This window comes from Petaurus breviceps, unplaced genomic scaffold, assembly GCF_028583685.1.
Source record: "Petaurus breviceps papuanus isolate PSGF00001 unplaced genomic scaffold, PetGlider_PUasm1.0 176, whole genome shotgun sequence".
NCBI classification, from domain to species: Eukaryota; Metazoa; Chordata; class Mammalia; order Diprotodontia; family Petauridae; genus Petaurus; species Petaurus breviceps.
This window is the reverse complement of record NW_027185771.1, coordinates 14,797,869-14,814,686: the sequence shown is the minus strand read 5'-3', so window position 1 is coordinate 14,814,686 and position 16,818 is coordinate 14,797,869. Positions and strand designations below refer to the sequence as shown.

The 16,818-nt window shown below is 41.2% G+C and overlaps 1 protein-coding gene across 9 annotated transcripts in view; it reads left to right on the top strand.

The window, feature by feature from the left end:
- The window catches only part of PRMT7 (protein arginine methyltransferase 7), a 75,410-nt gene that overhangs the window by 57,123 nt on the left and 1,469 nt on the right, over positions 1-16,818 (top strand). For 7 of the 9 annotated variants that reach the window (XM_069085669.1, XM_069085671.1, XM_069085676.1 and 4 more), the window contains 9 exons: positions 420-547; positions 5,626-5,770; positions 7,650-7,733; positions 8,502-8,549; positions 9,197-9,286; positions 10,009-10,170; positions 11,490-11,564; positions 12,575-12,735; positions 16,080-16,176. In XM_069085669.1, the coding sequence (XP_068941770.1) occupies positions 420-547; positions 5,626-5,770; positions 7,650-7,733; positions 8,502-8,549; positions 9,197-9,286; positions 10,009-10,170; positions 11,490-11,564; positions 12,575-12,735; positions 16,080-16,176 (990 nt within the window). The remainder of the gene's footprint in view (positions 1-419; positions 548-5,625; positions 5,771-7,649; positions 7,734-8,501; positions 8,550-9,196; positions 9,287-10,008; positions 10,171-11,489; positions 11,565-12,574; positions 12,736-16,079; positions 16,177-16,818) is intronic. The other 2 variants (XM_069085670.1, XM_069085677.1) reach the window with 2 other exon arrangements.

Here is a 16,818-nt window from a genome sequence, read left to right as displayed (position 1 = left end):
TTTTTTAAAGCTAGCAGACCAAATTTTGGAATTTTCTTTTTATTCTTTAGCTCAACCAAAAATAAAGATATTTCAGGTCATTGTAACATTTTGGGAGGGAGGAGGGCTAAGCTGACCTTTGTAGTACAGTTAATGTCAAAGAAACACCCTGTGCTCCTCTAAGAGAATGTGGGTTGATTAGTATTCACAACCTCCATTTTGAAAACTTCATTGTGATCCTGAAATAGAATATTGCTATTATGGCTCATTGAGAGGAAGTGTTGGGGGGTCAAGTGGTCTACAAATTTGGGCAGTTTCTGATCATTGTAAATAATTTCTATTCATTACTGATCACTTTTATTATTTCTTACTCCTCATTTCAATTTTCTCTTCTTAAAATATTTTTTCCCTTTTCCTATTTTTATGTAAAATCCTTTTAGTGGCGAGATCATTGGATGCAGTGTGTCTATTTTCTTCCAAATGAGGAACCAGTGGTCCAGGGAGAATCCCTCTATCTTACTGCTCACCGTGATGATTATTGTGTGTGGTACAACCTTCATAAAACCAGGTAATAAGCCCAAAGAGATAGATGGGCTAAATGTATCATCACTGAAAATGTGGAAGCCTTGTCCCCATTAACATTTTTGCATTTGCTTAGATTTAGTATTTATGAAGTCATCCAAAGTCCTAGTTGATGCCTTGTCATGTTGTGGTGGTGACCCTGGGATTCTCTAAGATTGTGTCCATGTAGAGGAGCTAGATGTGGTTGTAAAGAGACCAGAGAGGGGAAAAGCAGCTGACCAAGTGTACGTGACCAGCAGTTTGACCAAGTGAATGTGAAAGAGATCTGAGGCAAAGTGATCTGAAAGAGGGGAAGATACCAAAGGGGATGGAAAACATCTTGGACTTTATGAATACCAAGACAAGGTGACAAAGAACACCATCAGCTCTTGGCCTGTATACCTGTTTTTCCATTTCCATGAATGTCTTTGTGAGAAGCATCTACAGATATATTAGGGGTATTCTTGACAAGGGTATCAGTAGGAAACTGACTGGCCTTTGCAAAAGATATTCCACAGTAGATTCTTTATTTGACATCACACAGGTGATTGAAAGATGTAGAAAATACAAGATGTGTTTATTATTTTTGACTACAAAAAGCATTTGATTTGGTAGAGCAGAATGTCTCTTTTAAGTTTAGCTTCCAATAAGGTGTCTCCCATGCAGGCATCAAAATATTCAAATTTTAAACAAAGGTAATAACAGAGATAACCTTCCTCAAAGATCTTCTCTGATCAAGTGAGATTAACCCAAAGATTTTCACCACTGTCATGGAGAAGGCACAGTGTAGGGGTTTAGTTGAAAAGGGGCTCCCTATAGATGTTATGGAAGGGAAATTTTTTTTTTTGTTTTTTTTTGGAGGGGGGAAGGCAGGGCAATGGGGTTAAGTGACTTACCCAAGGTCAGATGGCTAGTAAGTGTTAAATATCTGAGGCTGGATTTGAACTCAGATCCTCCTGACTCCAGGGCTGGTGCTCCATTCACTGCGCCTACTAGCCGCCACTAGGAGGGAAATTTTTGATGGCCAAAAGCTACCTACTTAATTTGGGGTTTACTGGCTATATTTCTTTCACAAAGACCAAGCCTTAAACCCAATTCACTCTGGATCTCATGGATCCCTGCCCAAGCACCTCTTAATGGTTATTTTTTGGGTCCTACTGGCTCAGAGTGAATTTTGATAATAACTTTCTCTTTTGGCCAGCAGCCTAAGGGTCTTCCCCTTCCAGTTTGATTGATTGATTTTTTTGTTTGAAGGGGTCATCCCTTGACTCACTTCCTAAAGAGGCCTATTCACTGAATGGTCATTGCCTCACTCAAAATGAGAACCTGTAAAGATCTTAGCTTAAAAGGACCAGGGTCTCCCACTGTATCCTGGCCATCTCTAGTCGTCCTGATCAGTATCTGACCACTGGACCCATATGGCTCTGGAGGGAATGAGGTTGGTGACCTTGCACAGCCCTCCCTCACTCAAATTAAAATCAACTGCAAGTTATGCCATCATCTCCCTGATTTCATGGTCCTCTTTGAGAATGAAGGATGAACCACAACCATGGCTCACTCCCTAGAGGCTCCTATTTGTGGAGGGCATTGCGCTTGTGCATTAAAGTCTGGAGCGCTGCAGAGCCTCTGAGAGGAGTTCCATAATCAGAAGAGCTTGGCCTAATTATCTACCCAGGAGAAGCCCAGGAGGTGTTTAATAGATAGTTGAATTAAATTAAAGTAGATAGAAAGAAAGAATGTCATTTGTTTTATAGAATCACAGAATTTCACAGAAGGGAGCTTGGTAGTCACCAATTCCAAATCATTCTTGAAAAAAACCAAACCAGTCATTTCTGTAAGATGTGAGATAGATAAGACAAGTGGCCGCCTAGCCTTTGCTTGAGCACCTCCAGTGAATGGGAACCTCCTGCCTCCTGAAGCTGCTCCTTTTACTCTAGAAACATCTGGTTCTAGGAATCTTCTTCTTAAGCCAAACTTGAATTTGTCTCTTAGTAGCTTACTGTCATTGCTCATTTTGCTTTTGAGAACAGACAAAAATAAGTCTACACCCTCTTTCATGTTACTTACTATCCTCCAAATCCTTGAAGATAACTACTATCATTTCCCACTTAATTCTTCTTTTCTTGAAAATAGATGCCCCCAGCTACTGAGGGCAAGTCACTGTCCTGGTTTCCCTCTTTTGGACTCTTTTTCAATCTTCCCTAGATTGCAGTACCATATGTAGGGCTCTATATAATATTGAGGAGATGACCTGATGAAGAGAGAGTCCAAGGGGCTTCTCCCCTGGATGCTTAAGTTTCTCTTAATGAAGAAAAATTGGTCAGTATGTTTTCTTTGTATCCACTCTGGTCTCTAAAGAAAACTTCCCCTTTTCCTCACTGAAATGGCTTCTTTTTATGTCTTCAATATTTAAGTCTTGAGAACTTTCTGCCCATCTCCATTAGGAGAGATAGAAGAAAGGATATAATCCTGATTAAAATAATTTCATATAGAAGTATAACCAATGTAAATCAATTGCTGTCCTTCAGCCTCTCCTGAATATGATTTGTATTTCAGTTTATTCCTCTTTCTTTTGCTTTTCTGTTACAAATAGAACGATCACTTTGTCCCAAGGTTCTGATCATAGGATCATTGGTTTAGTTCTGGAGTGGACCTTTGAGGCCATTGAGTTCATTCCCCCTCATTTTACAGATGAGGAAACTGAGGCCCTTGGGAGTTAAATGACCTGCCAAAAGTCACAGAGGCAGCAGATGTCTGAGGTCTTTCTGACTCCAAGTCCAGTATACTCTCCACTACATCCTATTTCCTCTCCTCGACAACTAGTTAGTTCTTTCATGTTGGTGAGAATTGGATCCAAAATAGATTTTTCCCTTTTGATGAATGAATTGGGCGTTAAGGGAAGTTAGAAAACTATTGATTGTATTGGCTGTTGTTAGAGATTACCAGCAGATATCCAGTTAATTTCCTTTCACTAGTATATCATGGTGTTGTTCTAGACTTGTGAACTCTCCCATTTCTTTTCTCTTTTTAACCAGGTGGTATATGACAAATGACCATCTTGTTTTTGTCTTTGCTTTAATTGATCTTTACACAGATACTCTATGATTTTGTATTCTTCTACTTGAATTTTCTCATGAGTATATCTTGTTAATATATGCAGTGCTTATCTTTCCTCTCTTATCTAACATCTTCCATTTGAACAAAGTATTTCTTCCCAGGGATGTGTTTTAGTCAAAGGTCTTATCTCACTAAAGTCAAATTTGTTTCCTCTCATGAGAATCTCTACTCCATTTTCCTTCCTAGCCCTACATTTGTCTGTAGAGAATTTGATGTCACAGGTTTTATTTCTGGCTTCTCTTGTGAACTTTTGAGTAGCTTTACTCCACCTTGTTCTCTGGCAGCCTTTCTCAAAGTGTGATCTGGGGACCCCTAAGAGTACCTGAGACCCTTTCAGAAAGAGTCCTCAAAGTGAAAATTATTTTTTTAATAACATTAGTATTTTAATTCCTAATATAGTACATATTGATAAATATAACCCATATGAAAGTTCTTGAGGGGCCTCAATAATTTTAAAAGTATAAAAGGATTTTGAGACAAAAAAAGTTTTCACACCACTGCACTATGATTTTCAGCTTGTTGTATATAGAGAGTTTTCTTTCTTCCCCTTCCTTTTCTGTTTGAAAGCACTTTAGATTTGCCAGGGCTCTTAGGAAAACATTTTAGGTTTTATTAGGTGCCCAGAAGCCCATCAATCCTATATTTTAAGCTGTAATCTACAATCTACATACCATAATGAGACACCATCTTCTTAACCAGTTGTTCAATTCCCACTTCTGATTTTCTTTTTGAATCCCTTGTCTTCGATGAACACCATTTGTGCCCCCAAAGTCTTTATAAATTCTTGTGCAGGACTCCATGATCTATAGTAGTGATTTCGAGTTTCCTTCAAGAAGTATCGTCTATGCCCATGTGAATCAACAGAAGTTTGTAATAGTCACACAAGGCTTGGGATATTCTCTACCATGTCTTGGATACATGCTCTGGGAAGACACCAGATGATGACGACAACAGCATCTCTTGTTATTAGGTTGACAAATAGATGCCATTAATTCTCCTCAACTGGGAATTCCGACCATCTCTTCTTCATGTTTGCTGGGGATAATTCCCTACCTGACAGTACATATGGGCCCCCTTGACGAGACTCGAGGGAAGAGCACTGGCTTTCTTTTTCTTTTTTTTTTTTAAAGCAATCGGGGTTAAGTAACTTGCTCAAGGTTACACGGCCAGTTATTTCTGGGTGTGGTGCTAAGCGTCTGGGCCCGGATTCGATCCCAGGTCATCCCGACTCTGGGGCCAGTGCTCTTACTCACTGAGCCACGTGGCCGCCCCTAAGCAATTGGGTTAAGTAACTTGCTCAAGGTTACATGGCCAGGTGTTTCTGGGTGGGTGCTAAGTGTCTGAGCCCGGATTTGATCCCCAGGTCATCCTGACATTGGGGCCAGTACTCTTACTCACTGTGCTACCTGGCCGCCCCAGCACTGGCTTTCTAAGCACCAATCAGCTTCAGATTTGTACTTAATTTTCCTATCCATATAAATCTTTCCACCTTCCAACTTGTATCTTTCTACCTTCCAACTCTTGATCCAGGTAAGGATTCCTTTTTTCATTCCTTCAGATCCTTTTTTCTTTTAACTTTTTTTTTTACAGTGAAGCTCTTCTAGCTTTTTAAAGAACACTGCATTTTCATTGATAATCTGGAAATTGGAGAGCTGTTCTTCAGGCTTTCTTTACCTTTTCTTATAGGAGGGAGAACAGCCTGTACTTAAGGCACAGAGAGACACAGGACAGTGGCAGAAATCCAGAGCTGGGCACGCAGTGCAGTAAATGGCAAACTTTCCCATGCTCTCCATACTTATAGGAGTGAGATTCTCAGGCCTTGCCCTATTCCCCACCAGGTTGCATTTTGTGAATGATTTCAGTTCCAGAAGAGTGACCTTTTCACTCTTTATTATCCCATTAGCACCTTGACAGGCTCATTAGAATTTCTTGATAGCTCAGTCACCTTACCTTTTTGTGCATGGTGAGCCCTAGGATTGAAAAGAGCAAGAGTAACTTCCATGGAGAGCGTCCAGTCTGTGAATGTCAAGCCCATTTGCTCTGGAACCGGCCACGATTTGGAGAACTCAACGACCAAAGTAGAACAGAACAATACACCCAGGCACTGAAGAAGGTAGGTCTCTGGGCTCTCTGTACTATCACAACAAGAGTTCTTTTCCTTTCCCGCAGTGTTTTCTGTCTGGAATTCACTGACTTTGTTTTCCTTGTTCGTACTGCCTTATGCTTGGATGTTGGACTATATTGCCTTGTGGGTTCCCTCTAGCTCTAAGCTGGAACGTGTAAACTTACAAATCTGCCTCTCCCAAGGCAGATAGTCTGAGGGGCTTTTTCTTTCAAGGAAACGTAATGATAAAGTGCACGTTCACCTGAATTATTGCCCTCACCAGGCAACTGTAATTATTTGGAATATATTTCTAATGCATTTTTGCTAGGTGTTATTAAAGAAGACTGGATTTAACTTAAGAGTAAAGTTGCTATACTTGATTCCTATAGCTGAGGGCTGTCTGCAGTGATGCACTGGGTCAGACTCACAAAGATGCCTGCTTAGGAGTCTTTTTCAGTAGTTTGTGATTGGAGATGATTCTCTTCCATTGTGTCAGTCAACTTTAGAAGCTTAGGGATGTCCCTAAAACATCCTGTGATTCTCTTAATTTCATCTGTGAATCTGCCTAAGTCCTTCTAGAACTTGGTTATGATATTAGCTTATGCCATATCCATTCTAATTGGCTGAGTTTGGCTGAAGTTTAGATTATCTAACAATTGAATTAATCTTATACTAGAATTAGAAGCTAATTTCCCTTTGAAAAATCTCTTTGCCATCTAGAACTTCTCTATACACACATGTACCATGTCAAGGAATTATTTTTAAGCATAGCATGAATGATTTAGGTTTAGATGTTATGATGATAAGGTTTGAGACATTAAATTATGAGATTTTTTTTTGGAGGGGGGAAGGCAGGGCAATTGGGGTTAAGTGACTTGCCCAAGGGCCCACATCTAGTAAGTGTTAAGTGTCTGAGGCCAGATTTGAACTCAGGTACTCAGGACGCCAGGGCCAGTACTCTACTCACCGCGTCACCTAGCTGCCCCTAAATTATGAGATCTTAAAAGACTGGCTTCATTCCTTTCTGGGATACTTTAAGGGAGAGCTTACAATATATTTCATATAAATGTGTGGCATTTTTTTTTTCCACTCAGAAGTTGACAAGTATATGCTTTCTATGTACCTAATGTGCTATTGTGGGGATAGGAGAATCAGGTAAGAAGGAGGAGAAGACTTCGTTCTTGTGGTCAGGGAGCTCAGAGTTTAGTTGGGGAAACAAGATGTAAACATATGAGAACAATTAGAGGAAAGCTCAAGGTAGAATATAGTTAACCAAGATTGTCTGGTATAGACATACTGTGTTATAAAAATTCACAGAAGGGAAAAAGTCATTGCTGACTAGGCAATCAAGTAAGGTTTCATGGAGAAGGCAGTGCTTGAGAGAAGTGAAGGGACTGAATCAATATAGAGATACATGAAGGGCATTCAACCTGTGGGTACAAGGTCAGCACAAGAGTTGTTTGGAATGAGTATTATGTGTATAGGGGGCAGTTTGTATTGGGGAGTCATGAGATGTGAGGTAGGTTATGTGGCAAACGGTGCAGTTCCCTAGGGATGACTTGGCAGATGGAATTATTTGTAAGTAGTAGTAGTATGCATTTTTAAAAAGTGCTAATTTCCTTAAAAACCCTTCTCCTGAACAGGTTAAACCCACCTCTTCAGTCTTGTTTATAGACTTCGTTAGCTTAACAGTCTGTTTTTATCGTAATTTCTATAGATGGTAAGGTTAGTTCAGACCACATTTCATTATGGTCGGTTCTGAAATAATAAAGTCAGATTAATGAGTTTCTTCTGTATTTAAACTGTTAAGGATTTCTTGACGAATGATATCTGAAAACCTTTTAATCTGTATCAGAAGCAGATGCTGACAATTGTTTTCTTCTCTTAGGTATTGAAAGCAGACAGTGTTTGTCTCTGCATCAGTGATGGCAGCTTGCTTCCAATCCTGGCTCACTGTGTGGGGGCAGAACAGGTAATAGCACATTTCTTCTTATCAGATCATTTTTGAAGTTAACTACTTCTAGCACTTTTACCTCATTTTTGTTTACAGTTTATACCTTTTCCTTCACCCACATGCTGAACATTTTTGGTGTGTTGTTCATGCTATGACTGTTGATGCCTTCAAGGATGGTGGGACTTGCCCTTCCTGTATGGCAGTGTTGTGTGAGGGGAGTGCTTCATGAATGTGAGCAGGTGCTCCGGGAGGCAGTGCTGAAGGAGTGAAGTCTTCTCTGGCAGGAGGTCTTTAAGTGACAGCAGCCTGAAAGTACAGAGAAGCCTGTCACCAGAGGCCTGGCTGCCAGGTGATGACTGGGTTTGGCCCACAGCAACCCAGGGAAATATCTGCTAAGGCATGTGGCACAGGAAGTGCTCACATCAATCAAAGTATCTTTTAAAAGCTCTTCTTAGACATTATTATTTGTCTGGCCTAATACTCATGCCTTGTAGATACATGTGTTAGACACTAAGGGGCTCTGGTTAGCTCATAGGTATAACCCAGCAGTCATCATTAGAATTCAGAGCTTAAGGTTTTGAGACTTTGAAGGCATATTGTCTGGAGCTACATCATGGTTTGTGTTCCTGGATAATGTGGACAGTTATTGGAACAGTATCTGTCATAGAGATGGTATTTCCTAATCCCTCTTTTTATTATGCTCTTAGGAAGTGTTAGTATTTATAACTTTCTAACGGTATTATGAATTCAAGCCAGTTGTGACTAATGGCACATGATTCCCTTTAGGTATTCACAGTGGAGAACTCAGCAGTGTCACATCGACTGATGAAAAAAGTGAGTGGATACATATTCAGGGGACGTGATGGATTTGGCTAGAATGGTGATATGGGAGATTAAGCATCTGGCATTGAACTGTCGTTTTTTATTCTATCCCTTTGAAATTTAGAACAAAGTGGAAAAACAGGTGCCTTGTAGATTATCCTATTTTCTGCCTAAGTATAAAACTAACATATGCTGCTATATTTAAATTTGTTTTTGGTAAAAAATCTGAGGTTACCTGTTCTTACTAAGACTTTTCTCCTCATTTCACAGAATAGTAAAAAGAACAGTTGCAGTAATAATTCTGCATTGTTTGTCTAAGGAACAATCCCACTTGGAGGATCGAATCGATCACATTCATGTCCTGATGAGTTTATGTCCTTGTCCTTGTCCTTGTCCTGTGGGTGTCGGGGAAAGGGGTTAAATGTATCGGGAGATGAAATGGGCGAATCTGAAATTCTTCTCAGGAAGTGGTATTGTCATAAGGAAGCTGGGTTTTTTGCAGCGCTTACGAGAGCCGTTTGTGTTGGTTCTTTGGCAGGCTTGCCCTCCACACATCATGATGCTTTGATGCTGAATACACATAAAAGAAAAATGAGTGTTTGGAAAGCAAAAACTGAAGTCGTTTAGAAAATAACCAAATTTATTTTTTTCTCTTAAAGATTTTTAAGGCTAATCACCTGGAGGATAAAATTAGCATAATAGAGAAGCGTCCTGAATTACTCACCTCTGCAGATTTGGGTGATAGAAAGGTGAGTAATAGATGCCACATGTTTGCATTAGTAACACATACCTACTGAAGGCAGTATTCCAAGCTACATCTCTTTTTTCTTTTTTGGATATTTCACTTAAGTAAGGTTTATTTAAGTTACCTAATCAAATTTATTATATTTCTTTTTGCCTTTTTTTTTTTTTGGAGGGAAGTTGGGGCTAAGTGACTTGCCCAAAGTCACATGACTAGTAAGTGTGTCAAGTGTTTGAGGCCAGATTTGAACTCAGATCCTCCTGACTCCAGGGCCAGTGCTCTATTCGCTGTGCTACCTAGCTGCCCCCCTCAAACTTATTATATTTCTTTACAAGGGAATAAAGACTGAAATATGGATGGTATGTTTATGCAAGACTGTTTTAATGAAGAAATTCCAGTATTGACTAGTCTCATTGCAAAGCCACTTCTTGTCTTCAAGTAATAGATCTTGCTTTGTTACTTATCCCACTAATATTCTAAAGATTTTTTGATTAATGCATTAACATTTGTAAAGATACTAAGTTGATAAATAATAGAAACCATTATAACTTCACCTTTTTGCTTTCAGATTGCAGAAATGACTTTGAATTTGTCATATTTATCAGTCATGCATATTTCCTTAAAATTGGAAAGTCCTCTTTCCTTTCTGCATGCTTAGGATTTATGGCTTATACTTGATGACAAGTCAAATCAGGCTGATGGTGTCATCTTCTTTTTCTGATTGTCCAGATCTCTGTTCTTCTTGGGGAGCCTTTCTTTACAACAAGTCTGTTGCCATGGCACAATCTGTACTTCTGGTATGCAAGGACAGCTGTGACTGAACACCTTGCTAACAACATCACAGTATTGCCACAAGCCGCCTCCTTGCACATGGTGGTGGTGGAGTTCAAGGTAAGCTGTCTGTGACAATTTTATTTCAGATAATTTGGGTTAAGATGGGGCATTTGAAATGATGTGTATTGCAGAGTTCAGTATAATAGAATCTTGTTTTTTTAAGAGCCATTTTCCTTTTTTGTCCATTTTGTCAATATGATATGTATGAGGCAGAACCTGAGTGAGACAACCTGAGTTGTCCCACTTTGCATTTCTCTAATTATTAGTGATTTATAGCTTTTTTTAAATATAACTGTTAATAGCTTTGATTTTCTCTTTTGAAAACTGCCTCTTTATATTCTTTGACCATTTATCAATTGGGAAGTGGCGCTTATTTTCTAAAGTTTGTCTCAGTTCTGTATATATTTGAGAAATGAGACCTTTATCAGAGACATTTGCTGTAACATTTTTTCTTAGTTTCCTTCTAATTTTGGCTATGTTGGTTCTGTTTGTGCCATCCCTTTTAAATTTAATATAATTAACATCCATTTTATGTCTTGTGGTCCTCTCTGTCTCTTGTCTGGTCATGAACTCTTCCCTTATCCAGATGTAACTTGGAATTTTTTCCATGTTCCCCTAATTTGTTTATGATGTTACCTTTTATGTCCAAATCATGTACTTATTTTGAGATTATCTCAGTGAGTGTGTACATATATACACACGTATATATGTGTACATGTATGTGTGCATGTATGTGTACACCCACACAGTAGGAGATGACCTATACCTAGTTTCTGCCAGACTACTTTCCAGTTTCCCAATAGTTGTTGCAAACTAGTGAGTTCTTGCCCCAGTGGGTTTTTGGGGTTTTTCAGTCCTTAGGTTATTGTGCTCATTTACTTCTGTATATTGTGTGCCTAATCTGTTCCACTGATCCACCACTCTTACTAATATCAGATGGTTTGGATGATTACATCTTTGTGGCTTCATTTGAGATCTAGTACTGCTAGTCCCAGCTTCCTTCTCTTTTTTTTCATTGATTCCCTTGATATTCTTGATTTTTTTTTCTTCTTCCAGATGGATTTTATTTTTTTTAAACTATAAAATAATTCTTTGGTACTTTGATTGGTGTGGCACTAAACAAATAATTTAGTAGTGTTATTTTTGTGGTATTACTGGGTCTACCCATGAGTAATCAGTATTTCTCTAGCTGTTTAGATTTGTCCTATCTGCTGTTTTAATGAACTTTTCAGGGAACGTAGATTCAGCTGTGGGTCTACTTGTGGATATGTGGTTTTTTTCCCTTTCCAGTTCTCTTTTGGTTTCCTGGTAAAATTTACAGACCTGTTTCTCATTAGATTGGTATAGAACGTGAATGTTTATTTTGTTGTTCCCAGGACCTGTGGCGGATCCGAAGCCCATGTGGTAGCTGTGAAGGCTTTGATGTTCACATTATGGATGATATGATTAAGGTGGGCACAGTCTGCCATCCTTAAGTGGGACTGGAGTAGTCCCATGCTGATAGTGTCAGTGGGGGTGTCCTGCACAGACAGGTGTTGAGATGATGTTATGGGCACTCTCCCTTGTGTTCTATCTCCCTGCCCTGGAGGGTGGGCTGGAGTGTGGGGTGTGGAGGCTGCTTCCCTCAGCCTTCCTTGGTTGGGGCAGCCTTGACTCTGCTGGGCCTCTCTCATCTCCCAGCCCATTTCTTATGGCTGGAGGAAAGGGATATGGGAGGGGCAGCTTCTGCTGTGACAGGTGGCAGGAAGCAACTCCTTAGCCAAACAGAAATGACCCTTTTTTAGGTATGTTGAGACTGCCTGTCCCCAGGGCACCATGGGACAACACTGTGATGGTGGGGAGTTGGGGCAGAATTTTCACTGAATTAAAAATAAATACTGACTGAAGCACAGGAGATGAGGGTTTCAGGCCTTCCCTGCCGTCCTTCCCCCTGGCTCTTCCCCAGATGAGAAGTACAGCCTTACAGTGGCTGGAATGCAGCTAAGTTACTGTCAAATGTCAGGAAGCTTCTAGAGAGAGAGACCGACAGAGTAGCAAGGAGCACTAGTCAGGCCTTGGATTGGAGAGGCCTGTGACTGCACAGATTTAACCCTCCAAGGAAATCCGGCTATAGCCTAAAGCACTGTGTACGTGTGAGCTGCAGCTGTTGCCCATGCGGTCTGCCAGGGCCAAGGCTTCCTGTGCGTCCCTGCTGGGTTCTGTCCTGCTCATCCCTTTCTTGTAGACCCCGTTATCTGTGAGTCATTGTTAATGCAGAGTGAGGAGGCTCAGGGTTCAGGTCTCAGCTCCGACCCTTACACTGTGTGAGGCCAGGGCCAAGGAAGGCACTTCCCTTGTGAGTGAGAGAGAAGGATGCCAGCCCAGCCTTGCCTCGTCCTGGTGATTGTGCGAGCAGGCCTGCAGACCTTGAGAGCTGCAGAAGTTCAGGCGGTTGTTACTGTCACTGCTCCTTTCTCCTCAGCACTCGCTGGACTTCAGGGAAGCCGGGGAAGCAGAGCCTCACCCTCTCTGGGAGTACTCAAGCCGATGCTTGTCAGAGCCCCAGCGGCTCCTGACCTTTGACTTCCTCAAGCCTGTTCCCCAGCAGCCACTTAGTGTCAAAGGCTCCATCACCCTGAAAAGGTGAGCAGGGGCTTGGATGGACAGTCGCTCAGGTCCCCAGAGCAGATAAAGTGAGGAAGACTATTGCACAGGGCATCCCCAGACCCCTGATGATTCCACATCTGCTCCGTCTCCCTCTGAAGGGGCTTATTTTCATCTTTTCCTCCCTCAGTGATCACTGAGGATTTGACTTTCAGTGCAGTAAACCCTAGCTTGGGCATAGAGCCCAGCAACTTAGACCAAGACAGACTCAGACACTGGTCCTTTTCATTGCTTCTCTTGAATGATTTTTATTATAGACTCCAGTTATTCGGTCATAGAAGAATCACATTTTGAAAGAGTTTTTCTTTTCACTTTCTGTAGTTACACCTGTGCCATCCCTGATATGAGGCCACTAGTTTGTGTGAATTTAGTGAAGGAAGAGCCCATTTTCTGTTTGACCCATAATTTCAGAAACTCTCCTCTTCAATAACTTGGCCCATTTTCTTACAGCTGCAGAGACAATTTGGTTTTGTTTATTTGGTTATGCTTTTCAGGTTAACCATTTCCTCCACTCTCTAGAGACACAGCAGGGCACTGCTGTTTTGGTTAGCAAGCCATCATTGTGAGATAGAGTTGAGCATGTTCAGTCTGTTTATAAAGAAGAATTGGGGGCGGCTAGGTGGCACAGTGAATAGAGCACCAGCCCTGGAGTCAGGAGGACCTAGGTTCCGGATCCGGCCTCAGACACTTAACACAAAAATTAGCCGTGTAACCTTGGGCAAGTCACTTAATCCTAATTGCCCTCCAAAAAAAAAAAAAAAAGAAGAACTGGAAGTCTGACTTTTCCTTGAAAGGATGTCACCATCCTAGGGAGGGTTTGCTGAGCTGTTGGCAGAAGACCCTCACAGCCAGGTTCTCAGGTATAATTAGGCAGGCACTACAGTGTTCCTTGTAGTGACCCCCACAGATAGAGTCCCTGATGGAACAAAATGGTGGTCAATTAAGCAGCTGTCCCTCTTACTGCCATAAGTGCTGCTGTAGATATTTTAGTGTATTTGGGGACTTTCTTCTTGGTTAATCAAGAAGTATAAGCCCAGGAATGGAGTCTCTGGTTCAAAGGATATGGATGTTGTAGCTACTTCATTTGCATAATTGTTAGTATGAATACACATCTTAAAGCTGTGAAAATGACCTTGAAGAACTGAGAACCTGTATAATTGAAAACACTGAGTTTTTAAGGAAATACCATGTGTTCCTTCATCCTCCAGGCTGCGCAGCCCTAGGTGCTTTATTCGTAAGTGTTGAACCAAAGGTGAAACCTAAGAAAAGAGAAGCTATTGAAGGAAGAGGCCAAGGTGGGGTAGAGGATGAGGATGTGGTTGTGGCAGAGGAAGACGGGTGCTAGCAGATGTCTTCCTCCCCTAGTGCCACCAACATCAGAATGGTTTTTTGTACAGGTTTTGTGGAGTGTCACTTTTTAGGAAACACGATCGTGGGGGGAAGTTGCCTTCCCAGATGGTCGTACTGCTTTGTAGCTACCCTGATTGAATGGCTGTTATTGAATGTCCATCTCTTTTCATTTATGGTTAGACTCCGACTTGCAGGACAGGTCACCTTGGTCTGACCTTGATCTAGCTCCATTGCTCTTTGGAACTGTTGAATGGTCTGGTATTATTCAGATTTCCAATACTTTGTATTTGAAGATCTTTCTCCTGGTTGCTTGCAGAATTTGTTGTTTCCCAATGAAATTGTTAATTTTAACCACCATTTGCCTTGGAGTTTGCAGCCTTAGTTTTTTTTTTTTCTGGAGGTGATCTATGGATTTTTTTAAAAATTGGCACGTTATTTTCTGTGTTTAGAAGTTCGGGGCAGTTTCTTGTATTCTTGCATTATGGGTTCAAGTTTTTTCATTTATTGTGTTCTTCTGGGAGATCTGTAGTATAAATTGTCTTTACTCATTCTGTCTTTAATATCACTATGTTTTGCCTGTATGGAAAATATTCTTTAAAAAAGAGACCAATAGAAGGCTATTATAGTAATCTAATTGAGAATTGATGAACAATCGTGTTAGCAACATGGGGGAAGAGAGGTGAGGGCTGATGAGACGGAGCTGTTGGGGAGGTAGAGCTGGCTAGGCTTGGCTACCAACTGGCTGTGGAAGTGGAGGGACCCAGAAAAGTTAAGGATGATTCCTAGGATATGATCTTGGTACCTAGAAGGATGGTGATGCCTTGAGCAGAAATAGGGAAGTTTGCAGGAGGGGCAGGTTTAGGGGAAAGATATTTAGTTTGATTTTTGACTCAGTGAGTTTGAAATGATTATAAAATGCCCAGGAGATATCCATAAAGCATCTATTGATGTGGGAATAGGTAAAAAGTTCATAGTATATTTTTTAAAGAAATGCAGTTATATTGTAGAATCACAGTGTCTCAGAGTTCGAAGGGATTTTGGAGGTCATCTGGTGCAATCTTGTACCCAAACAAGAATCTCCTCCAATAATAGTAATAACTAGAAATTGTACACTTTTTAAAGTTTGCAAAGCACAAGGCCTCTGGGACCTTCCTGTTGTGGTGTTCAGACACCTCTGCATTTTCCCTGGGAAGGTCCTTGAGTATTTAGAAAAGTAGCTATTTCGTAAAGATAGTGAAGTTTCCTCTGCCTCTTTTTCTGTTGTGAAGGATGTCCTTTTGTGGGAATGGGTGCTGACCACTCCCTGCCCACCATCACTCCCAAGCAGTCCTCATCAGTCAAGCACACACACACACTTATTAAGCTCCTGCCATGGTCAGAGACAGAAGCTTCTTTCAGAGGGCTCACAGTCTGGTGGGGGGGAGCAAGGTCAAACAGAGTGAGCCAAGTGGCTTCTGGAAAGACTGGGGTTTAAAGCATTAAGAAGTGTCACTGTTTAGTTATATGAAGTGATTTTTCACCACATTGGTCTCTGTAGTGGTTTTCTGCTCCAGGATATCCCAAGTGCTCATCAGAACTGGAAATAGCAAGTGAAGAAAGGAAAGGGCCCTTAAGGCTTGTTGGGTACACTTTTAATTCTTCTTTTGGGAAATTATTTTACCAGGAGAACCTACTCATCTCATGGCCTTTCAAGTCTTGGGATTATGGACCACTGGGTGGGTGTGGCCATTGTAGGACCCACTCTGGCTGACCCTGCCCTTTCCTTCCGGCTCCGAACTGTCATAATGACTTCTTTGCCATTCTGGAAGAGCTGGAAACTGAGCTCTCTGAAGAAGACTTTTTTCCCAGGCAGGTCCAGAAGTGATAGGACAAACAAATGGTTTGGGAAATAGGTGGAAATAGCTACCACTTTGGTTTACTGAAGATCTTCTCAGGCAGCAACTCACACCACTCTTCATGGCTTTTTCTTCCAGGCCTGGAAGGAGTCATGGGGTGGTCCTTTGGATGGAGTACCACCTGACTGCCGAGAGCTCGATCAGCACAGGACTCATCCAGATGACCGAGGCCCAGGTATCTGGAGGGTTGTAGAGCACGACTGGGACAGTGCGTGCTTCCCTTCATTTCTATAAAACCATCCCATACAAAGAGAAGGACACATGTACTTCCAAGTCCTGCTCCTGGGATATATTTGCTGTACTTGCCTAATCAAGAACTGGCCTTGGAGTGCCTTGTTTCTTTCAAAACACTTGTCTGCCACTTTTTACGTGGAGTCTTTTCCTGATCTGGTCATCCTGATTCTCCACCCCCACCCGCAAGTTTACTTTGTCTTTATTTTGTAAATGTTCAGATTATACTCATTTAGGTATAAGGTTCCCGTTCCTCCTCTTTGTATCTCTAGTGCCTGGCATGGGTTATGCACTTAAATCGATAGCTGTTATTTATTGATTTAAGGTACATTCTAGAATGAACATATCAGAAGTAGGTTAGGTGTTTTTTTGGTTTTAACCTAGTGGTTATACCTGTACTTCATCAGTCACTTTGGCTATTTCTGTTTATGTATCTCCCATCCGACCTTCTTGGGAGTTACTGTTTTTTGTTGTTTATGGCTGTGGAACCCGGATAACTGGCCAGTAGAGGTGGCATAGGACATGCCCCAGAGGGCTAATAGGCATGATAGTGTGGATAAATGTAATTTTGGAAAGAATGATGAGC